At 42.1% G+C, this 24,708-nt stretch overlaps 1 protein-coding gene across 1 annotated transcript in view; it reads left to right on the top strand.

Moving 5' to 3' along the window:
* The window catches only part of LOC147684411 (myosin-4-like), a 50,601-nt gene extending 27,892 nt beyond the window's left edge, over positions 1–22,709 (top strand). Inside the window, exons 13-40 of the mRNA XM_086940336.1 lie at positions 3,345–3,494; positions 3,592–3,762; positions 3,849–4,155; positions 4,267–4,343; positions 4,504–4,591; positions 4,697–4,814; positions 5,137–5,260; positions 5,345–5,481; positions 5,573–5,828; positions 5,920–6,162; positions 6,253–6,429; positions 6,636–6,781; positions 8,895–8,985; positions 9,093–9,482; positions 9,564–9,690; positions 10,036–10,154; positions 11,879–12,075; positions 12,166–12,349; positions 12,434–12,599; positions 13,633–13,757; positions 13,862–14,170; positions 14,260–14,463; positions 14,664–14,789; positions 15,055–15,225; positions 15,314–15,418; positions 16,631–16,726; positions 21,243–21,377; positions 22,572–22,709. Coding sequence (XP_086796462.1) covers positions 3,345–3,494; positions 3,592–3,762; positions 3,849–4,155; positions 4,267–4,343; positions 4,504–4,591; positions 4,697–4,814; positions 5,137–5,260; positions 5,345–5,481; positions 5,573–5,828; positions 5,920–6,162; positions 6,253–6,429; positions 6,636–6,781; positions 8,895–8,985; positions 9,093–9,482; positions 9,564–9,690; positions 10,036–10,154; positions 11,879–12,075; positions 12,166–12,349; positions 12,434–12,599; positions 13,633–13,757; positions 13,862–14,170; positions 14,260–14,463; positions 14,664–14,789; positions 15,055–15,225; positions 15,314–15,418; positions 16,631–16,726; positions 21,243–21,377; positions 22,572–22,589 — 4,557 coding nt within the window. The 3' untranslated portion in view covers positions 22,590–22,709. The remainder of the gene's footprint in view (positions 1–3,344; positions 3,495–3,591; positions 3,763–3,848; positions 4,156–4,266; positions 4,344–4,503; positions 4,592–4,696; positions 4,815–5,136; positions 5,261–5,344; positions 5,482–5,572; positions 5,829–5,919; positions 6,163–6,252; positions 6,430–6,635; positions 6,782–8,894; positions 8,986–9,092; positions 9,483–9,563; positions 9,691–10,035; positions 10,155–11,878; positions 12,076–12,165; positions 12,350–12,433; positions 12,600–13,632; positions 13,758–13,861; positions 14,171–14,259; positions 14,464–14,663; positions 14,790–15,054; positions 15,226–15,313; positions 15,419–16,630; positions 16,727–21,242; positions 21,378–22,571) is intronic.
* Positions 22,710–24,708: the final 1,999 nt, after the last annotated feature.

Genomic DNA, 24,708 nt, shown 5'->3' with positions numbered 1-24,708 from the left:
GTAATTACAACGAAGCTGTTACAACGACTGCGTTGTAACCACCATACCATCCCGAGCAAGTCGTTGTGATGACTTGCGGGGTAATGGTATGCGTGGTAACAGTGCGGTCGTTATAACAACCGCGTTGTAAATGCATGCGGAAAAATGTCACATATTCCTTCCCTGGCAGCCCAAACCTCATTCAGAAAAATAAAAACACCAGTGCTTGTTAGCAAAAGAGTACGTTTGTCACACCACCACATCTGCAAATACATGCCATCATTTCACTTTCATGCCACTGACGACGTCAATCATATGTTTCAAATAGCAACGATTGCAGTCCAGTTAAAATAAAGTCTCAGAAAATACATGAAGGGAAAAGTGAAAACAATCAGTGCTCTTTACTAGCGAACTGCGCAACTCGACTTCACTGGCTAGCAGCGCTTGATACAGAGTGAGAAAACATAGAAACACCTAATTTTCTCTAGCGAGCAGTGTGGTCAGATAACGTGCTTCCACAACTTAACACAGTATTTAATCATCAGTGCTTTGTAGCATTTGTTAGTTTATTGGAGTAACAACACACACCCATATGGCCACTACAAAACTGTAAAATCACTCACTCAACGTGCATCTGGTATACTCACCTCTGTTTGCTGTCAGGTGTGCAGCTCGGCTGAGGCAAAAGCAGCGGGAGCATCAGGGAGTTTTTATTTGTTGCATTAGATTGGAGGAGTGTCTTTATAGGTGTTCATGCTCCGAGATATAGGAGTAGTTTCCTCTTTGCCATCAATATATTAACAAAAGGAAAGACAACTAGCCGGCATGTGAAACCCTGGGCAGCTAGAGACAGTGACGTAGAACTATGGCTCAGGGTTATGAAGAAGGAAGGAGGACAGTGAGTAGTCCTAATTAATGCTGGGTGACGTATGGTCAGCCGAAACTAGGTGAGTGTGAAAAAGATCTGTAATGCAGGGAAGTGGAATAACAAGCAACAGCTTTAGTCGGTAGGGCATTTTATTTGCTTTACCCATTTAAAAACAACAATATGGAGCAGGCGAAAAGAACAGCACACACAACAAGCCTCTTTTATGCCTATTGAACGCGTGGCGCCAGTAAGACGCCTGCTCCCGAGCAGAACAAAGAAAGTAATTACGACAAGCATGCCGACAGGCGCCCCATGCCGCTAAATGATAGCAAGTCTCCCGGAGAGGACCACTTAACTGTAATTCACGCGCAGCACGTCTTCCGGAGAGGAGCGCGTTCAAACACCAGAATCTGCACGTGCCCCGGTCTGCCTCCCTAGGGAGGCATCACGCTGACAATAAGTCTCGCTGGCGAGACCAACAAGAGAATTGCAGCGAACGGCAGGGAAGGAAGGAAATGCAGCCGCGACGCAATTAAAAGTCTCTGAATACTCGAGACGGCAAGGAAGACCCAGAATGCGTGCAGCGGCTGCTGCGAGCAAGTTAGAGAAAACGTTTAAAGTATTCATACAGGGAGTCGAGGGCACTTGGAAGCTTGGTTGTGGAACAGATACAAAGGCGGTAGACAACTAATATAACACAGAAACTGGTGCACATAACAGGGACAACCGTGGACCACGCGGACCCACGGCTGTCGTTTCAAACCTGGACCCGTTCGCTAAGTGCTAAGAAGTAACTTCTGTGCACGACGTATGGAGTGTGGTATACATGGATCATTACCATTTGCTGGATAACTGAAGAAAGTTGTTGGTCCTGAGGAGAACCCATAAACAGTTGGGGTTCGAAACGCGTCAACCGACCTGGTCCCTGGTCACTCAGAAGATAATATTGTAGATTGGAAAATAATTAATTTGAGAAAAGGGTTGATGAACACAAATCAGTGTTGTTTTTTCCGTTGCTTTAACTGTTCAGTATGCATATAAATGTGACAAGGGATCTTTGTATGTAGGATGGATGTTTGGATGAATGTGAAATGAATGCTAAATTGGCCAAGTGTATGGGATAAATGTTGAGAAGGAAATTTGTGAACATTTCAAGGATTGTATATATATTGCCATATTGTAATATCTATGTTCATTTTGTATTGTGATGCACAACAAATTTTGTCGTTCTTTGAAAAAATAAATGAAGATTGAAAAGTTTATTTACTACTTAGGTGCAATTTCTAAAGCAGATTTTCATGTTTCATTTTCATGAAACTGGTCAGTAAATAGGATAACAGTCAGTCTCAGCATTGGCATTTGCTCTGTTCTATATTACATCTGTCCTCACCAGCCCTGTCCACATCTAACTGTCGTAACTTCAGAGTGTTTTACGTCTCTTCCATGGGAGGGCTCAGCCTGCCCACCCCGCCTGCCACGGACTCTGCTCAGGTTTCAGTGCTCAGCCCCTCACGTTGTGATGGGGAGAGGGATGCGGGCCATCTGCACCTTATTCTATTACAGGAAAGGGGCTTCTCTGGCTTCACTCACTGCGAGAATCATTGTCTGGTGTCCCGATCTTGCCGCTCTCCACCCTTGCCACCATGCTGAGGGTGCCTATTAGGCCTCTAGTTTGGTGCGTGATTATGGGCTCTTCTTTCAGCCTGCTCTGTTGTGGACCTTGGTAATCTGATCATGTTTTCTGAATTTGGACAGTATGAAGATCACAGGATTATGGTAGGATTACGAAACAGGCCGGCAGAACTGGTTAGAATAGCTGCAAATTGGCCATTTTGCTGATCACTCCGCCACTTCTATGCATTATCTAATCGACACACCGGAGACAGGAATAAAGTCCAATACAAACTACCTGAATAGACAGGATATTTCACCTATTTACTTCACATTAAGAGTACTTGTTGTACAGTTATTGTCTTGGGAAGGTGTATAGTGACTTTGTTTTGGAAGACACTCTTTTTTCTTGCCTTACTGATTTTGGAACTGGAATTAGGACCATAAAATTCATGCTGTTTAAAATACTCCAGCCTGAGAATGAAGAAGAAAAGCATTCATCCCTAAAACCAACCCCTACATGCAGATCTTCTTGCAAAGATTGCAGCTGAACTCCCAGAGAGAAAAAGAGCCTTATTTATGTATAAACATGGCAGGTAATATCTTACTATGTGCCATATAATAAAACAAAAAGTAAAAAATTGAACTACTTAGCCCATTCTGCACCTGGTATTTTCTAGCAATAGGTGTGGAGGACTTTTTCAAGAAAAACGGGGTATAGCTTTAGGAGCTCACACCACCGCCTCTCCGCAAGCAATCTCCTTAACATTTCCTTCTTTGTATATGACTAACAAAAATATTTGGATCTTTTAAACATGCAGAAAACAAACAATGTACGGCACACTATACTACTTGAAGCTGACCAATTTAATCTTTTCCCCAAAAGGTCTATAATTCCATTGGTGCGCTCTCCAAGTCTATTTATGAAAAGCTCTTCTTATGGATGGTGATCCGCATCAACCAACAGCTGGACACCAAACAAGCCAGGCAATACTACATCGGTGTCTTGGATATTGCAGGGTTTGAGATTTTTGATGTAAGTTTCAGATCTTTTGGTGGATGATGTTTTAAACCATGCTGGCACTCTGATCACAATAAATATCTAATCACAGAAAATCTGTGTTATGTTTTAGTTCAACACCTTAGAACAGCTGTGTATCAACTTCACCAATGAAAAACTGCAACAGTTCTTCAACCACCACATGTTTGTCTTGGAACAAGAGGAATACAAGAAGGAAGGCATTGACTGGGAATTCATTGACTTCGGCATGGATCTGGCTGCCTGTATTGAGCTTATTGAAAAGGTGGGTGTCTATGTGAACAACTTGTGGATTTCTATATATAATGAACAAATACACTAAAGACTCATAGAAATCTTTATACTTCTCAGCCCATGGGTATTTTCTCCATCCTTGAAGAGGAGTGCATGTTCCCCAAGTCTACAGACACATCCTTCAAGAACAAGCTCTATGACCAACATCTGGGCAAGTGTAAGAACTTTGAGAAACCTAAGCCAGGTAAAGGAAAGGCTGAAGCTCACTTCTCTCTGGTGCATTATGCTGGTACTGTGGATTACAACATCACTGGCTGGCTGGAGAAGAACAAGGATCCATTGAATGACTCTGTTATCCAACTGTATCAGAAGGCATCCCTTAAAGTATTGTCCATGCTTTACACAGCAACTGCTGCAGAGGCTGGTAAATATTTTGCAGTAACATATGTAAAAAGACATAAAGAAAAATATGCAAAGTGTGCACTCTTGAGCAAGTGCCTGATGATGGATTTGTTTTGCTATGTTCAAATTATAGAAGCAGCTGCTGCTGGTGGAAAGAGTGGAAAGAAGAAGAAGGGTGGGTCTTTCCAGACGGTGTCCGCTTTGTTCAGAGTGAGTAGTACACATACCTTTATATTTCTCCTGTACAAATAGCCTTTTGGTACACATACAGGACAATACGTCTTCAGAGTTAATTGTTGCATCAAATTTGTGAGGCATTGACTAAAATATCTGCAATATTTTAAATACACGTATATCACTAATACTACAGGAAAATCTGGGCAAGCTGATGACTAACCTGAGGAGCACTCATCCCCACTTTGTACGTTGCCTGATTCCTAATGAGACAAAGACTCCAGGTAGAGTGTCTCTTTAATGACTACCCATTCGTACAGTATTTGACTATCACTGTGTTGCATGTGAGCATTAAGTGAACTGATATGAGCTCTACTCTCTGCCTTTAGGTGTAATGGACAATCATCTGCTGATCCATCAGTTGAGATGTAATGGTGTCTTAGAAGGCATCAGAATTTGCAGAAAGGGATTCCCAAGCAGGATCCTCTATGGTGATTTTAAGCAAAGGTAAAAAGACTGCACAAAACAGTTAAATACATCTTAAACCATAACTTAACAATTGCACAGTGCATAGTTACATTACAAGAATAGAAATGTATATTATACCTTTATAGTTAAGAGTTAGCATAATTGTTTTATGACTCATGGAAAAACTAGGATATGCACTGACGAAGTGAGAGAAAGCAAACTCATACACAGGACTTCTTTCTCATAAATATGTAAGATAATATTTGTATGAGCTTTCCATTTATCAAATTCATATTTTAAATAATTTAAGTAAACCTGGTGTTATTACCACAAAACTATGTTTTTACATAATTTATTTAAGGTACAAAGTGCTCAATGCAAGTGCGATTCCAGAGGGCGCATTTATTGACAGCAAGAAGGCTTGTGAAAAACTGTTGGGTTCCATAGATATTGACCACACTCAGTACAAACTTGGACACACAAAGGTAGGGAATTATGTAATCACTTCATAAAATAGAAGCTGATGATATTGGAAGAAGAACTTTTCTCATTCACTTTATTCATTAAAGGTGTTCTTCAAAGCTGGTCTCCTGGGTGGTCTTGAAGAAATGAGAGATGAAAAGCTGTCAGAGCTCATCACACGCACACAGGCGGCTTGCAGAGGGTTCCTCATGAGAGTAGAATTCAAGAAGATGATGGAAAGAAGGTTTTTATCAGAACTGATTCATCAGTGAAACTTATATTAATAATCCAAATGGGTCCTTTTTTAACTACTTCTTTATTTCAACCCTGAACAGAGAAGCCATAATGACCATCCAGTACAATATCAGGTCATTCATGAATGTCAAAACCTGGCCATGGATGAAGCTTTACTTTAAGATAAAGCCACTTCTGCAGAGTGCAGAAACAGAAAAGGAAATGGCAAACATGAAAGAAGAGTTTGAAAAGACAAAAGAAGCTCTGGTCAAATCTGAAGCAAGGAAGAAGGAACTGGAGGAGAAAATGGTTTCCCTTATGCAGGAGAAAAATGATCTTGCATTACAGGTTCAGTCGGTAGGTGAAATTTCATAAATTTCAATGATGACTAAGTAAGTTTTTATAAACAAAAATAAATGAAACATGTTTGATTGTAATATTCAATTAGGAAAGTGAAAACATGGCAGATGCAGAAGAACGATGTGAAGGTCTCATTAAAAATAAAATTCAACTGGAAGGTAAAGTGAAAGAGCTGACAGAAAGACTTGAAGATGAAGAGGAAAGTAATGCTGAGCTGACAGCCAAGAAGAGGAAACTGGAGGATGAATGTTCTGAGCTGAAGAAAGACATCGATGACCTTGAGCTTACTCTTGCCAAAGTAGAGAAGGAAAAGCATGCCACGGAGAATAAGGTAATGTGATGATGTTCTATTTAAATCTAAGCATCAACATAGTAAATTGAAGAATAAATAAAATTACAGCTACTCATCTGTGTGATTTAGGTGAAAAACCTCACAGAGGAAATGGCAGTACTAGATGAAAACATTGCAAAGGTTTCCAAGGAGAAGAAAGCTCTCCAGGAGGCCCATCAGCAGACCCTGGATGACCTACAGGCAGAGGAAGACAAAGTCAGTACTCTGACCAAAGCCAAAACTAAGCTGGAACAGCAAGTAGATGATGTAAGTATCCATGAAAAGAGAAATAATAAAGAAAACCTCAACACATTTCTTGTTATAATGCTGAACCAGTACATGGAATTTACCAATAATAAGTGTATCTCTTTCAAAACTCTCCAGCTGAGTGGCCATTTTCATCAGTAATTAGTATTAAAGATAAGAAATTTTTTTGAATAGCAACAATTAACCGATATGTTTAACATTAACAGCTTGAAGGCTCCTTGGAACAAGAGAAGAAACTTCGCATGGACCTAGAGAGGGCCAAGAGGAAGCTTGAGGGTGACCTAAAGCTGTCCCAGGAAACAACGATGGATCTTGAGAATGATAAGCAGCAAAGCGATGAAAAACTGAAGAAGTTAGTGTCAATAGAGAAAACCTGATTTCTAAAAACATGTTTTTGTTTCAGTTTCAATGATGAATATTTCGAACTTTTTATAAATTGTTTTATTAAAAAACTATTTGTTATTACAGGTAACTTTCAAACCAAATGTACACATATTTAGAAGACATCAATTTCGAGAATACCTCATTAATGAAAAGTATACATATTATTTCTTGTGTGTTTTTGAATGTGTCTGTTTCCAACACAACAAAATCCGGACTCGGGAGGCAGAGGTCTGCCACGGGCAAAAAGAGGGCCTTTACTGAGATGGATGAAAGGTTACACAGGGCACAGAACACAGGGCAAAACAACAAACACCAGAAGGGGAAGCACCCTTAAGGGAAGAGAGAGGAAGGTACAAGAGAAAGAACGGCACCAGAAGAGGAGTCCATGGAGCACAGCTGACTGATAAACGATCATAGTCAAAAACAGCATGCTCCATATACAAAGAAGGGTAGCATTAGGGCCTAAAGATGCAACAGAATCCTGCTAACCTTGTGTCTCTCACACTTGGAAGAACAGTCTCAGTTGATGGGTGTGATTATCACATCTCGAAGATAAAGAAAATGTCATTTGTTGGGGTGTGAGTCCCACTCCTTTGAGAATAGTCTCAATTAATTGAATAGTCCTCTTGTGGCTAGGAACGTGGTTTAAATTCATGTTTTATAAATATATATATATTTGTTTTGCAAATGTTCAAGATGCCAGAAGAACAGATAGTGACCGTTGGAAATGTACAAGGGATTACACTGCAAGAAATGAGTTTGACTGGAGTGAATTAGATTGCAATCCAATATATGTACCTTGGAATGCCATCTAATTCATTAGGTGTGATTTTCATTTCTTCGACACATAAATGGCTGCAGTTAGAATGTAAAAAAAAAACCAAAGGACAATCTATGTGGAGGCTGCAGAAAAAAAGACGACAGCAAAAGACGAGCGTCATGAAACCATTTGGTGACCGTGCGCGGTATAAATATTTTTACCATACCATACCAGCAGGCGAGGGGTAGGGGGACCACAATAACATCAATCTGTGGCCACGGAAACATCATGCGGGCCATAGTATACAGGAACGTTCGGGGATAGTTTAAGAAGAGGATTTTGGGTGGGGGAAAAGAGATGGGGATAGGCAGATAAGGAGAGATGCTGGGAAAAATACAACATGCTACCTTTGACACTGACACAATGGCACTTATTCATATTGTTCGTAAGCTCTGATGGGCCCGGTAGCATGAGTTACCTGGACCATTGGGATTACGAGTAACATGGTAATGCCAAGGGCACTGACATCTCCCCCTAAGGACTTCAGCTGGTCAAAGAAGCTGGAATTCCTTGGCAAAAATGCGGTAAGGAGTGAAGAATAAACAGGGGTATAGGTGTTTTAACCCCTTCCAGGCTGATGACGAGCTGGGCTCGTCATGGCGTAGCCTCCTCGCACGCTGATGACGAGCCCAGCTCGTCACGTAAAGTGCGATTTACAAAAACTCAGCGCAGGAGCGGAATTCCGCTAGCGCGCATGGAGTTAAATCAAATTCACCTGGTTTTACCCATTTCTACGTGGAACATCAGGGTCCAGCCTGTAATGGGGTATTATTAAGGTTTGTAACTGTAGCTACTGACCTGAAATTTCCAGCGTCATTACCAGTCTGTATGTAATGAGGGCTAACCTGGCACACATGGCACAAAGAAAGAAAAGGGAGTGGCAGATCAGAAGGAGGAGAGAGCTATAGACTACACAGGGTGAAAGGATGGGGCCCAAAGACTGCAAGGTGAGAAAGAATTCAGTGAAGGCACCAAAGAAGTAAAGGAGGCAATACACTAGCTGCCAGAGACCACAGGAAGTGGGGGCAAAGCAGAAGCAGGGTTAGTGGGTGATGGTTGAAGCAAGCATCAATTCGGTTTATATGCAATGAAGTTATGTAGTGTTTTAGTGTATTATTATTCTTTTCCTATTTTGTATTTTATTTTGTGTTAATAAAGTAAATGTTGTTATGTTCAAACCAATAGACCCAAAGCTCTACTGACAAAATCCTACGCTTACATAAATTACTTGAAAATAACACCACATTTTCCACAAAAACAGGAAAGACTTTGAAATAAATCAATTTCAGAGCAAGATTGAAGATGAACAATCTCTTGGAGCCCAGCTGCAGAAAAAAATCAAAGAGCTTCAGGTACTTACATTTAATAGATGTACTTCATTAAGTTAATTAGCATGGCAGAAATGCATATTGTTATCATTAGAATGCCATTGATAACATTTAATATTTGAATATTTGAGGCTCGTATTGAAGAACTGGAGGAGGAAATTGAAGCTGAGCGTGCAGCTCGGGCAAAGGTGGAGAAACTGAGGGCTGATCTCTCCAGGGAACTTGAAGAAATCAGTGAAAGACTGGAAGAAGCTGGTGGAGCCACTTCAGCCCAGATTGAAATGAACAAGAAGCGTGAAGCAGAGTTCCAGAAAATGAGGCGAGATCTAGAAGAGTCCACTCTACAGCATGAAGCAACTGCTGCTGCCTTTCGCAAGAAGCATGCAGACAGTGTTGCAGAACTTGGGGAACAGATCGACAATCTACAGCGGGTCAAGCAAAAGCTGGAGAAAGAAAAGAGTGAATACAAAATGGAAATCGATGACCTTGCCAGCAACATGGAGAATGTTTCCAAGTCTAAGGTGAGACATTAGATTGCAATCTTCTGATAATGAAGTTTCATTCAGTTATGGATTATAATACCAATGCGATCTTTTTTAAAGGCCAACCTTGAGAAGGTTAGTCGGCTTTTAGAAGACCAACTTAGTGAGGTTAAAGCTAAAGACGACGAGCATCAGCGTCTTATTAATGACCTCACCACTCAGAAGGCACGCTTCCAGACAGAAAATGGTACGAATTTTAACACAAATGTTTGTTGATCTATAGCACATATCCTTAAAGTTATAGAGTAATCCTTACAAGATTCGTAAAGGAGTATTTAGCAATATGGATACCCTGTTTCACTATGCATGACTGATTGCATTCTTCTCAAAGCACCTCACAATTTTCTTTAATGTAATGCATTCCTTATGATTGTGGATTCGTCAAACAAAGTTTCACACTCTTGGTGTGAGGTGATAATCACTGCATATGCACAACCTCAGGAAAGGATTCCCAAGAAGAAACACAAATATGTCAGGAAAGCAATAAAAAATTACATGAAAGGTACTTACATAGCTTGCTTGTTTGTTAAAGGTGAACTCTCTCGCCAGCTGGATGAAAAGGAATCGTTGATCTCCCAACTCTCTAGAGGCAAACAAGCCTTCACTCAGCAGACAGAAGAGCTGAAGAGACAGCTGGAAGAGGAAACAAAGGTACCTTATTTTCGACTCTTAAAACTCTGCCCCAAGCAAATGTCTTCACAGAATATTGAAGACCACAGTTTGCTGACAGAAACAGCATTTGAAATGAACGAGATGCATTTTATGGTAATAGTAGCTTAAGGGGAAACTTAGACACAATATCAATAGAGCTCAAGAACATGCATACGTCCCTTTCAAAGCATCACCGCCTTTTCATCCGCGTCAGTTCAGGCAATGGAATGCAAACTACGTTTTCGTGCAGTTACGGAAGCCAACCCAAATAGAGTGGATGAGTTTGTGTGATTCCTGTAAGACAGCAAAGTGAAGTGGCTTCACAGGGCTCTCAGTTCAGATAGAAAACATACAAAATTAGTCAACAACTGATATACCCTGGGAGAAAGATCTCTGACACCACTGGCCGAAGTCTTTCAAACTTTCTACCTGGAAACACAAGCCGGCTAGAGCTTGATGACAGGTCATGTCAAGAGAGGTGGTGACAGGAAAACCTTTTAGGGATAAAAACTGGTGCCAAGACAAGAACCCATAGGTTATTGACATTTTTAGGAAATTATACTGTTCTGTAACAGGGTATACCAAAACGCATTATGGCAGAAGCAACTTGGCCGCATATCTTAGTTCTCTCAAATTGACACAGCTGAGAGGGTATTTGACCAGTATGATCTCCTCGAGCTAATGAAGGCATGATAGTAATCTGTACACCCAGGATAAGCAAAAGCTCACAATTACAGTAAAGGCACATTAGCAAATCAATATAGGCATAGTCACTGCTATCTGTGTCCATATTTCGTTAAAACCTCTCTTAAGCCTGAGCTCAACATAAAGACTTTTTTTCAAAACAAATAATGGCCCATGAAAAAAATCATATCAAGTCACTGAAATCTGAAGTATTTAAGTTTGTTTACATATACTTCTGTCACACCAGATCATCACATACAGAAATGCATTGCTCTATATGACTGCTCCTTGATACATGATCCGCATTAGTCAGGACCGCAAGAGTCTGGACATTTCTGCAGCATTTGACACAGTCTCCCACACTATTTTCATCCAACGCTCATATGACATCAGGATCCAGGGACACACACTCCAAGGGTTTTGCTCTTTCTTCACTAGAGGGGCCCAGCGAGTCTGCCTGCAATCATACCACCTCAAATGCATGCAACCTCATCTGGTAAGTTGTGCAAGGATCCTACCTGAGCCCGACCCTCTTCAACGCATACACGATCCCTCTAGCCAGCATCATCCACTCTCACAACATCAAAGTCCTCTCCTACACCAACGACAACAATCGCATTTGCTTTCACAAACCTGCCAAACACATCCGCTCCCCTACTTGCATACATCCTACTTATAGGGAAAGCAGACCTGGCAGTCAAGCCCTCTCTTACATTGATCCTAAAGCGTGGAACAACAAGCTACTACACTGAAGATACTCCTCCCCACTTTTTGAACTTTACAGGAAGCTGAAGTCCTGGCTTTTCGAATAGTCCCCTCTAGGCCTGAGGTTTGGCTAGGCTCACACCTGCTTAGCGCTAGGATACCCTCCTGGGTGATAGTGCGCTCTACAATTGTACATAACCTAACAAAATAATGCACTTATTGTTGAACCAATGTCATTCAAAAACAGCACCACACTTCTACTCTTTCATACTGAAATGCTGTGTCATACAACATTAATACTGTGAAGGTGTATTTACATTTTCATCTACTTACAGGCAAAGAATGCCTTGGCACACGCGTTGCAATCTGCTCGGCATGATTGTGATTTGCTCCGTGAGCAATATGAAGAAGAACAAGAAGCTAAAGCTGAGCTCCAGCGTGCTCTGTCCAAAGCCAATGGGGAAGTTGCCCAGTGGAGGACCAAGTATGAAACTGATGCCATTCAGCGGACTGAGGAACTGGAAGAGGCCAAGTATGCTGAGTTCAATAAGCCAATATATGTTGATGTGAAATAGTTGAGTCATTTCCACTGTATAATAATCTGGTTCTTGCAAATATCTAGGAAAAAGCTGGCTCAGAGACTTCAGGATGCTGAGGAACAGGTTGAAGCTGTGAACTCCAAGTGTGCATCTCTGGAAAAGACCAAGCAGAGACTACAGTCTGAAGTAGAGGACTTCATGGTCGATGTCGAGAGAGCTAACAGTGCTGCTGCAGCTCTTGACAAGAAACAGAGGAACTTCGATAAGGTAACACTTGACACAAACATTCACAGAAAGCATTTGATGTACTTTGTGCAGTTTTACTAAGTGTGCTGCATCATTTTTTAACAGGTTCTTGCAGACTGGAAACAAAAGTATGAGGAAGGCCAGGCTGAATTAGAAGCCACGCTGAAGGATACCCGCTCCTTGAGTACTGAACTGTTCAAGATGAAGAATGCGTATGAGGAGTCTCTGGATCACCTTGAAACCTTTAAACGTGAAAACAAGAACCTGCAACGTAAGTTTCTCAGTATATGCTAATGAAGCTCAGGTTACTCAAGATACAAATACATGGTAGCTGTTTACAATTTCGCCAAGCTTAATCTCTCACTAAAATTTTGTTAACATAATGGTCAAAAATATTTGTGATTTATGAGGGATTAAGATGCCTGTTTTAAAATACAAAATCTTTTTTCGATTGTAACATTATTGTTCATTTGAGAAATAGCAACACCTGAACTATAGATGTATCGCACTTAAGTTTCTTTTAATCATCAATGATGCTATCTTTGGTTTAAGTCTGTTCTAGAATTGTGATAGAAAACTGCCCAACATTTTTTGTTCATCTAAGTCAGCAATGAAAGATGCTTCTAAGTCAGACTGGCTGCCATTGTAACAAACTCTCTCTATGAAATTTCAGAGACTTTTCTGAAAATTGTTGTGGACCATTTAAATGATGGCTCCATGGTTGAATGAAGTAAATTCTGTAGGGCTGTGATTTGAACAAAGAGGTAACTTTTAAGACAGAATAAGAGGCTAGTGACTCTGAGGCTTGTGCACAGTTGACTGTATTATTTGAAGCAGAAATGAATCAAAAGACTATAGTTTGCGATAAGCTAAATAATGGTAGGTTAACTAGAGAGAGTGTAAAATAAACCTGTAAAAAGACACTGGGTTGAAAGTTAACTAGAGATAGTGTAAAATAAGCATGGGAAAAAAGCCACTAGTTTTCTGGAGACCACTTGACAAGACTTAAAGGTCAACCCCAAAATAATTACAGAAGGCTACTTATCAAAACTACAAATGGGAAACGTCAAACTATTTATAATGGCCTAGAAATCAGCTGAAAATCTCACAGTACAAACAATTTAATTTCTAATATACAAAGAGAAATGATTAATTAACAAATTCTATGTAGGGGAAAGTCAGTACAGCAATCTCTCATACAAATTAATCTAATTAAAGATGTCTTTTATATCGCTTATTCAATGGTTAATACATATTTCTTTAGAAATTATGCTACATTCATTGTATATCTACATCCTTTCCAGAGGAGATCTCAGATCTTACTGAACAGATTGGAGAAACTGGAAAGTGTATTCATGAACTGGAAAAAGCAAAAAAACAGGTTGAGCAAGAAAAGAGTGACTTTCAAACAGCCCTGGAAGAAGCAGAAGTATGTAAAAGAGACATGTTAATAACAATAAAAACATTCAGTTGAATTGGTGAGTCTGAGTAATGATTAAATGGTCTTCAAACTTTATTTGTATGTTATGAAAGGGATCATTGGAACATGAAGAAGCTAAGATCCTTCGCATCCAACTGGAGCTGAACCAGATCAAGGGTGAGGTCGACAGGAAGGTGGCAGAGAAAGATGAGGAGATTGAGCAGCTGAAGAGGAACAACCAGAGGGCTGTAGATTCTCTGCAGAGCACACTGGATTCTGAGATCAGAAGCAGGAATGATGCCCTGAGGGTAAAGAAGAAAATGGAAGGAGATCTGAATGAAATAGAGATTCAGCTCAGCCATGCCAACCGCCAGGCTGCAGAAGCACAGAAGCAGCTCAGGAATGTACAGGGTCAGCTCAAGGTACTTTGATAATAACAGGAGACAAGTAGTGTTCTACTTTTCTTTTTGGGTAAAGATAGGTAAGTCATAACATGGTTATTTTTTTATAGGATGCCCAATTACATCTTGATGATGCTACTAGGGGACAAGAAGACCTGAAGGAGCAGGTGGCTGTCATTGAACGTAGAAACAATCTGCAGCAGGCAGAAATTGAAGAGCTAAGAGCTGCTCTTGAACAGACAGAACGATCTCGTAAATCTGCTGAACAAGAACTTCTTGATGCCAGTGAACGTTTGCAGCTCCTCCATTCTCAGGTAGAACCTTTTTTTCTGGCCTTGCATTTCATGATATATAAATATCCTATTACGAACAACGGGGTCTTATAAAGGGTGCAAAGAGAACATAGCACATGACATTCCTGTCAGGTATAGTGTGGTTTGAAACCAATCATGAACTTGGTGGTTTTCCAGTTGCTCACAGGTTAATGTTGAATGTATGTTTCTTTCTTTTTAAGAATACAAGTTTGATCAACACCAAAAAGAAGCTTGAGAGTGACAGCAGCCAGCTCCAGAGTGAAGTAGAGGAAGCCATCCAGGAAGCCAGGAATGCTGAAGAAAAAGCCAAGAAGGCCATTACCGATGTAGGTTCCTTATTGAAACTAAGGAATTACGTACATATTTATTTTGAATTATCACAAAACAATATACATGTACACTTGTGACTGGTTATTGCAAAAAATAAAAATTTTAATTTTAAAAGATCAGTCAAATAAAACCTTTGCTTACTCCCACCGTACCTATATGGATTTTATGACTATTTGTAGTTAATTTGATTCATTAGAAGAGTGTGAATCAAAAGAATCTGTTGTGTTCTATAGTAAGTCTCATTTTTATGCTTTCATGAAGGCTGCTTTGATGGCTGAAGAGCTGAAGAAGGAACAAGACACAAGCGCCCATCTTGAGAGAATGAAGAAGAACCTGGAGCAGACCGTGAAGGACCTACAGCATCGCCTGGATGAGGCTGAGCAGCTCGCGATGAAAGGAGGGAAGAAGCAGCTCCAAAAACTGGAGAGCAGAGTGAGTTACACAGCAGAGTGCAAATTGTTAGGGTCTGGAGGTAAGGGTCAGTGAGGGAATAATATAACCATATCAATTCCAACTTCAGGTCCATGAACTGGAGAACGAGCTGGAAGCTGAACAGAAACGTGGGGTAGAAGCCATTAAGGGTGTCCGCAAGTACGAGAGGCGAGTTAAGGAACTGACATATCAGGTATTTGTGCATTTACTGTTCGAATTTTGTTATACTTACCACTTTTTTATATGTAGATAGGATGTTTTTTCACTAATTGTTTTATGCACGGTCCTGAAGAATCGCCACTGATCTGACTTTGACAATCACAAGGCGAGAAACATGTCGACCATCTGGGAGTAGACATTCTGTCACATAGTTAACAGAACACATTACCCCTCCCGTAGCTTTTTACTTTAGGCAGGGTACCCAACAGAATAACGTTTTCCAGAGGAATCCCTGACCTATTTTAAAATCACACCACACTCCTCTACACTTACCTAGGCCCCTCGCCCCCACTGCACCCTTTCGGCAAGAAACAAAAGATCTCCGGCAAAGAGCCCCTTTAAGGGTGCCGGTTGGGAATTGCAGAGCCGGCCCAACGAGGAGAAGGCTCATATGATGAAGCATGACACCTAGCTTGCTCTGTGTGTGAGAGCCCTAGTTCCGAGAGGAGGAATTCCCTTTCTCCTCTAGTCTATACGACCCCTGTTTTCTTCCCAGTCTTTGAAAGACTATATTGTCTTGGATCATTGTGGTGAAAATTACTTCACCTAGGAACTGTGTACCATTTTTTGTTTCACTGTGTTTAGGGCAAGTACGCTGGACCTAGTATCAAAAGCCCATCTAGTATTTCCCCCCTTTTTTGATAACGAATTTTGTTATAGTCATACATAATTGGCTTTTCTCCATGAAGTTTAACTTGACTGTATCTCTCATTCCCTTCGTTTACAGATTAGCTTTTCTTTTAGCTCCTCTGAGTAATGCTTTTTATAATGTAAAAAGTACTACCTTTTAAGTACAGCCTCTCTAAGTCCTCGATTCACTTAAGGTGCCTTGGACAACTACATCCGCTCACACCAGAAGACATGCCCAGTGTGTCTCAGAAGCTATTATAGTCTACCATCTTTATGTGTTCTTGATAACCTAACTGAAAGTTTTGCAACACCCAAGAACATCAAGAACATGCAGAACATGCATATCAGCATAATACTATCAGAAATCTAAACACTACAATTTCTCTAGATTGCTTTGCACCTAATTACTGTACATCTTCACCCATACTGATGTTCTCATCAAAGTAAACATCGTCTACATCATAGTCAACATTTGCTTCTAAGTTTACCAGACAGTGGTCATTTAAAGTACAACCAAAGACTGCACTGATGATGTGTATTTTTCTTTCACTTAAAGTCTGAAGAAGATAAGAAAAATGTACTAAGACTCCAGGACCTAGCAGACAAATTGCAATTAAAGGTCAAAGCCTACAAGAGACAAGTTGAGGAATCAGTAAGTTAAAAAATATTTTTAAACATACTGTTTATGTGAAACAGGCACCTATGCACACATAAACAAAGAGATACTGGTTCACAAAATGACTTTCTTTCTATAACACTGTGATTATACAAACAATATGTGATAAGAATCTAACTGCCACACTATGCAATAGCAATGTTGAAAAGCAGAGCTGATAATTCTTAAAATATATTGAAAAGAAATTCTCCTCTAGGAGAACAAACTATCATAACAGTCCATGATTAAAGCAATGCGCCGTCACTTATTTTTATGAATTGCCAAACAGATTCTGATAATAGGAAGGGCACTCTAGTTTGTACCCTTAGCCAGACAGCTGGGCATGTAGGAACTTTTGATTAGAGGAGCCTCGTGCGGGTGTGTGGCCAATGTGTCAATGTAGTTTGACACATAGCCCGATGCTCCGAAGGCACTGGTCCGCTGGTGTGAGTATCCTGAGCCATTTACCCCAGCCCCATGCCCCTGTGTAGCTAATTAGGGACCTGGATGTGTTGGGGATGACCCTGAGGAGCTGTGGAACCCAAGACGGGCTTAGAGGCTAAATGCCAGGAGTCACCTGCAGCAGGCTGCTAGTGTGGTGAGCTTGGCCGTGGTGGAGCTCTCTCCACAGCTGCTGATGGCTGACAGCCCGGAGAAGTGCCAGATGACACTGAGGAGCCAGCGGGCGCTGGAGGGCCCGATATGGAACACAGTGGGGGCCACGTCCAGCTAGGTGTGCCAGGCCAGGTGGCAAAGTGATCGGTGGTATCAGAGGCTGTGCTGGGCCAACACCATAAAGAGGCACTGGAGGGCACAGAGAGGTGCGTGGAATCCGGCAAGGGTGCGTGGACCCAGCAGATGGGCCTGTTTGGCTCGGCCTTCTTCGGGGTTCCAGTGATCTCGGAGTGAGCCAAGATACGACAAAAATAGTCCTTGGGAGCTGAGTTTGGCTGGGGGTGGGCACAACTATGAGATGCAATGCCTCTGTTGCCGGCTGGGGCCAATGCCATCGGAAACCACCACTCCTCTTCTGGTGTAGCGGGCCAAGGAGTGGGCCCTGCAGAGACATCAGCAGCTCAGATCTCTGTTAGATTTGTTGGTGCGCCAGACGGAGAAGCGGGCCCTCAGTGGGGCAAGAAGTGACTTGGCAATGAATCCCTCCCCGGTCTGGCCAGGGTTGCAGGGCCAGACATATGGCTGCTGGTGAGGGAGCCGATGGATAATCATGGCCCTGCTGGCCCCTACAAAGGTGCACAATAAACAGGGGGGGGGGGGCACCATGCCCCTGAAGGAGGCCATGGAGGGCCACGCTCCGGTGGGAGCCATAATGGACTTGAAGCCCACACAGCCATGATCCTGGCAGCCATCCTAGACATGAAGGAGGTACCAGGGCATAAAATAGAGGCAGTGGTGATTGATGCGGATCTATTTACCCTGGCCGATAGGGTCACTGATGCAGAGTCGACTATGGCCCAGCTCCAACCAGCTGTGATGGACCATGAGAACAGGTTGACCAGGCTGCAGAGGGAGATAAAAGTCCTATCAGCCAAGGTGGAAGATGCTGAGGGGCGCACCTGCCTTAACAATATGCATTTGGTGGGGGTCACAGATTAGGCTGAGGGACCCTTGAGGTAACTCTTTGTAGAGCAATGGCTGTCTTCCGAGGTCTAGGGGGAAGGGTGACAACATTGTTCTCTGTGGAGAGGGTGCATAGGGTGTTGGATCGGTCCCCGGCATTTGGAATGATAACCAGACTAATAGTGGCTGGCTTGCTAAATTTTAGGGACAACATCCTACACTTTGCACCAGTTCATGTGACCTGGCTAGTTACGGACAGCCCAATGAGTATCTACTCAGATTATTCGACTTCAGTCCAATATAAATGTGAGTCCTTTTTGTTTGTCAAGAAACATCTGTGGCATCCCAATTTCAAATATGCCTTTCTGTTTCTGACCATGTCTGGGTGATAGTGGGCACATCAGTCCATTTCTTAAGGGAGGCAAAGGAGGTGTGGGACTGGCTGGCGAGGCAGGGCCACCTAATGCCGCAGGGCCATGCTGAAGAGCGCTCACCTGGTGGCAGACTCAACAGCCACGACAGCGTCCATGTCGGGGCTCAAGGGTGACCCCACCAAGGCTGAGGCATGAAAGGAGAGAGACAAGGACAAGATGGTTGTGGAGCTACAACGTGGCCTCCTGCAGCCCTCTGTGGCCTTTGCTAGGAATCTGGGGCTATCTGAAGATGGATCGACTAGCTCCAGGGCAGACGTTGAGAAAGTGGACCTCTCGATGGTCACACAATGACAACAAATAAGGTCGCCTGATGGGCCATCTGATGGGGGATGCCTATGGGACCCCGCTGGAATTCAGGGCTGCGGGGTTGTGATATGAGCAGGCTGGCTGTGCTCTGGGTGGAGTCTGAACCAGCAGGGACCATAACTCCTACTGGACGAGTTATGGTGCTACAACAAAACCCAAAGTTGGGGGAGGGCGACAGGTGCCTTGAGCATTGAGGGATGGCTCATTCAATACTTGCAGCACGAGGTGGCAGGGAGGGGGTTAGAGGGGACAGTTTAAGGGAGCTGCAGCTTCTATAGTGGGAGTGGGATTAAAGTGGCAAATGGGGGAATTTGGAATACTCAGATTACTCACAGACAGTGGTACAGATGGGTTCTCAACAACTAGCCAGGGGCACCAATCTTGGAATCCTCTCCTGGAATGAGATCAGCTGGTCGATGAGCACTGGAGACATCGCATTCAGACTTAGGTGCGTTGGCAGAGGTCCAAAGACTGTTGAGCCACAGGCGCGGCAATATGATTGGCATCTCAAAAGTGGATGGTCTCTGGGGAGGGGAGGGAAAGCTGATGTGCTCAAACTTCCAAAGGCTGTATGGTATGCCGGGGTGGGGAGGCATTTTTTACGAGATCTACAGATTACGTCTATCTTGACACAGCAGATCAAATGCACTCAGGACCTGGCGGACGAGAGCTCATTGGAGTATTGGGCACTGGTCTCCCCACTTTTTGTAGACATGCTATTTCACAACTGTATTAATCACTCCTCATGAATGGTCAGGCCCCGTTACAGAGGCTGTGATAAAGAGAGGAAGACCTGGGTATAACGGAGGACATTTAGTGGGAGGAGGCCTGTAAATACCCCAGGGAAGTTGCCATCCAGGTGGGGCTCCAGCTCATTTAGTCAAAGCTGTTGCACTGGGCATAGTTTACGTGCATAAGGCTCTGTGTTATGAGAGATGAGACTGGCTCGCTGCCTGAGGGGCTTTCGACAGCGGGAAATGCTGCTCCGTACACTTTGGGGGTGCACAAGAGTAAAGGCCATCTAGGAAGGGGTTCAACTTAGGCACTCTGGGGTGCTGGGGTAATTGCTGGAGCTCACTCCTCGTTGGTCTGCCTGGGAGTCTGGGGAGAGGTGACCCAAGTTAGGTATACAATCTTTCCATGGAGGGATGTGATACGTTATTGGGATTCTGCACATATTCTGACATTGAGAGATTGGGAATGCAATATGGAGTGCTGTAGGCAGGAAGAGTGGCTGATCTCCTGCCCACAGGGTTGACTCCGGAAGCTCGTAAAGCTATGGGATCGTTGGTCTGAGGAAGATGGGGAGTGATGGAGGGGAGCCATGGGGTAGGAGAGTCCCTGGAATGGCTGTGATCTTTGTGGGTCTAGAGATGGAATTGTGCCATTTTCCGATCTGAGTATTTACCAACTTCATTCTGACTTAAGGCTGACACAGTCACTTGATGTTTCCTATGCATCTGAGTGCCACCGAAACCCGGGGGTTTCGGTTAACCTATGTAGCGTTTTAAAAATTATTTGTTGTAAGAAAATATAATAAAAATATATATTTTTAAATTAAAATAAAAGAGGAGCCTCTGAGTGGTCCAGACGCGAGTCTGGATTTCCACTAGCCCAGATGGTAGCTGGAAGTATTGATCTAATCAATTGAAAACTTTTCAATTGGTTTGCCATGCAAAGGCACACGTGTGAAGGGACAGGTTCAGTGGAGTTACACATAATGTAATGGCAGATAAGGAACACGGTTAGTCTTGGCTGGCACAACATGCGCGGAACAAATGTGGGCCATTTACTTCTGGATTAGAATAGTTCATTCAGATACGCGCTTAAGAATGACGAGGTCCAGCAGTTTCAAGTTCAGATTAGGTGAATGATTTTCTATTCACTTACAGCTTGCATCAGGGCCAAATCTTGGTACTTGACGCTGTTTGCATTCTAATCACATGTGGTGTCAAAGAAAAACGTCTGGTTTTATACCATTTAGATGAGTGGACCAGAATTCCCACCACCTATACACACCTTTTATGTGCACAAACACAAATGTTAAAGGGGATAGGATATGAAGTATGTTAGGATGCGTTTTTACAACAGCAATAGAAAACGATCCTGTTCATAATTGGCATTGAGCAGCTAGGGTAGGTCTTCAAATTCATTACATGCAGGTGACTTTTATTTTGTTGTTTTCGTCCCATTAGGAGGAACAAGCTAATGCACATCTGACTCGATTCAGGAAAGTGCAACATGAACTTGAGGAAGCAGGGGAGAGAGCAGACATTGCTGAATCCCAAGTGAATAAACTCAGGATCAAGAGTCGTGACGTTGGGAGCAAGGTAAGCTAAATCAAACAGACGTCATAATCACGATTTTAAGTTTAGTTTTTAACTTTGCCAACATCATACTGTGTACCTGCTTTGGAGCACTTTAACGAATTTGAAGTTGCAGTGGACGGATTAAAAAGAGTGAGGTAGACTTACAGAAGGATGGGAACCAGTGGAGCCAGTGCAGACTGGAAACTCAAGGAAAAGTTTAATTGAATTTCGCTTTTGTAATTCGGGGATCAGGCAAAGCTATGGAGAGGGTGGAATTTCGACAGATTGTAGCACTACTGGAGAAGGTTAGCTCTGTGCCTTTTTAAGCTTGCAGCAAAAGACTCTACGTAGAAAAAGAGTTTTGGATCTAGCTGTCAGCTTTTAGGACCTTGAGAAGAGTTTGTCTACTGAGTTGAAAATTTGTGTATGGAGGAAATACTTGGAAATAATTCCAAGCAATTGTTATGTACAAAGTCAATATAAGCTGGAGTTCAGTAGAGGTTCAAAGTTTGAATACATTGATCGAGACGTCGAGAGGCGCGAAGGAATGGCCAGCTAGATGGCACTTCAGTAGTCCAGTCAGGAAAGATCAGAAAATTGCAGCTCTACTTGGACTTCACAATTAAGGTGGTTTCAAAATGACTTTTTTTAGATGGTATATCCCTCTTAGGTGTTCTTTCAGCTGCTCCTGCACTTTCACAGTGAATGGAATTTATATTTATGTGTGAATCATAACACAAAATGTTCTACCGATGTAAAAGAAAATTCATTAGTGGCAGGTGAGGGAAAGAAATTTACCTCCGTGCCACAAATGTATACTTTGAAGGATAAGACCTACATTCTTAATCCCCATAAACATAAAAGCCTATTTTTTGAGAAAAAGACATACTTGTTCTTGACGGTGACCGCCTGTAGCGATACTCATCGATTGATATTGCCGTCATAATGACTAGATATACAAGGCTGCCAATTCTAAAATGTTCTGACTATAAGTCTGGTAAAAGTAATGAGTCGCGTTTGATCAGTGTTCATTTTAGAAAAATACAATGCGGTTTGTGGGTTAATACTTTCTTTCCATAGGTTTTTTGCTCCCTTGAAAGATTCAACTTATTTTTAGTAAAATGCTTGCTTGATGCTGTCAGTAATAACTCACATTGTGTCACTATGGAAATAAATATTCAAATTTATACTTTAATAAATTTGTCTTTCTCCTAGAAAACCGAAGGTGAATAGTTCCTATACTTCTATCAACAAGTGAAGAATGATAAATTTGCAAAATGTGAATTTTTTATTTCTTTGAACCTTTTTATTTATTTCAATCTACGCAACAATAAAAGTGTTACTGTATTACCAGTTTGTCTCATCTCTGCATTAAATATGGACTTTGATATTCAGGCTGGAGTGTCTTTAGTAGGTGTTTGTGAACATTTTATAGTTTTTAAATGATCCTTTCATTATCTTCTCTTTCATTGTGTGCTAGGATGTGTCAGCTTCAGACCAAAAGTAACATTCTATAAACAAGTAAATAAAAAGGAAAATGGAAAGTAACACAGAAACAAGTTGCAGGGTGTCCATACATGGCATACAACACAAATCTAAAGTGGAAGCCTGTGTGGACATTCAGCAGATGATGAGAGACACAACAGTTAATGCCATCAAGGCTGAGATAATGAGAAAGTTTCCATTCAAATGCAGCTTTGTTCTCAGTCTCCCTGAGATCTGGTGTCAAAGATATATAATCATGGAGCTACCAACACAAGCGCTCAGAAACCTAGAGAATAAGTGTGGAGAGATTTAAAAAGACACTGAACGAATTTCCCCTTCCACTACTACCAGATGAGGCTGAGTGACAGATACATTTGTTATTCATCTGTAGTGGTCGAGAGCGTCCTTGGTCTCTCTTGATTTGCACCACATCAATTCACATGAATTAATTTCAGAACTGAGCTCATGTAACTGTTCTTATGTTCAGTCACCCCGCACCCCTTTCCCCAGCACTCTTGTGCCTACCAATTGTGTCTGGCCCAGTATAAAATAGCGTGGATATGTTGGAAATGCTCACGGTCTTATTGCCTGATATCAAATAAGCTCTACGTAGCTGATTTTGCTGAAGGTCTCCCACACCATATCCACTCACGCTACCTTCTTCGGTAAGCATTAAGCTTAAATAAAACATTTAGCACTTTTCAGTCATTTATGTTTACGATAAAGGGCCAGTGCTTAATTTGCAAAATAATAAGTGCCGCGGATCCAACATTCTGCTCAGAAGATCATGGCCAGTGGGACTGATATTGGAGTTGCCAACTGCTAAGGCTGTGTAGTCTTGATTCCTCCTCATGCCGCTTTCATTCATCCCTTTATCTCACTTGTGCAAGTTCTTTTGTATCCCTGCTTTCTCTCTGTCACATTTATATCTTTAATTCCTCTTTCTTTCCCCGTTTTGGGAAATTCAGTCTTTTACTCTATATTACATTCCAATGAGTAAAAATAAGTGCCGGTCCCCAAAAAATGAGTGCTGGTGGGCCCCACCTGCAACCACTAGCTCAAATTAAGCACTGGATAACCCCATTCTTTAGACAAACTTCATAACATCTAGGAAAACATTGTACTGCAATACATAGAAATTCAGGTTATAACTTTTCATAGTGCTAGCCACTCTACTACTCATACACTAGCTATGTCTGCCTCACCTAATCTCAGCAGTCAGATCAAATGAGATGCGTCTCTAAAAACCCAACCAAAATTGGTTAACACTACAGCCTATCTTAGATCGAACATTAGTGGATTCATTTCACATCTGGGCACCAAAAAACTGTTCCACGTATATTTATCCCTTATGCTAAAATGTGGCATGTTATGCTACCAAGTCCACTCGCTCCTTCCCACGTAGGGAAAATCTTGTATAATTTTAAGATCTTCATCACTAAATACATTGTCCCAACGTTATCAATTACTATTAGAATGTGCAACATTGTTTTTTTTCTTCTTTCTTTTGTCCTCATACATGCCACCAGAACAGATAAACTCTAGATGGGGCCCCTCTGCGCCTTCCACACAGACATATACAATAGCCACCCTGGATGTCTGTGCCGGGCATACAGATTTCGCTCAGAGGTAAGGCTGTCTCCTGGTCCCACTCCTGTTCCCCCGGCTAAACAAACCACAGGTTACTAGGGAGGACCGGACAACAATCCTCTGGCATAATCATAGGACCGATGTTACTTCTTCCTTCAGGTCTCTAGAGCTGCCCAGATCTTATTAATACTAGATTCATCGCAGGCCATATCTGACTGGCTAGTCATAATGATGTTTTGAAGACAGTCAGCAAATGTAGGCTGGGCCTCCGATTTCT

The sequence above is a fragment of the Lissotriton vulgaris genome, chromosome 10 (genome assembly GCF_964263255.1).
Source record: "Lissotriton vulgaris chromosome 10, aLisVul1.2, whole genome shotgun sequence".
NCBI lineage: Eukaryota > Metazoa > Chordata > Amphibia > Caudata > Salamandridae > Lissotriton > Lissotriton vulgaris.
The sequence above is the reverse complement of the archived record's forward strand: the minus strand, read 5'-3'. Positions and strand labels throughout refer to the sequence as shown.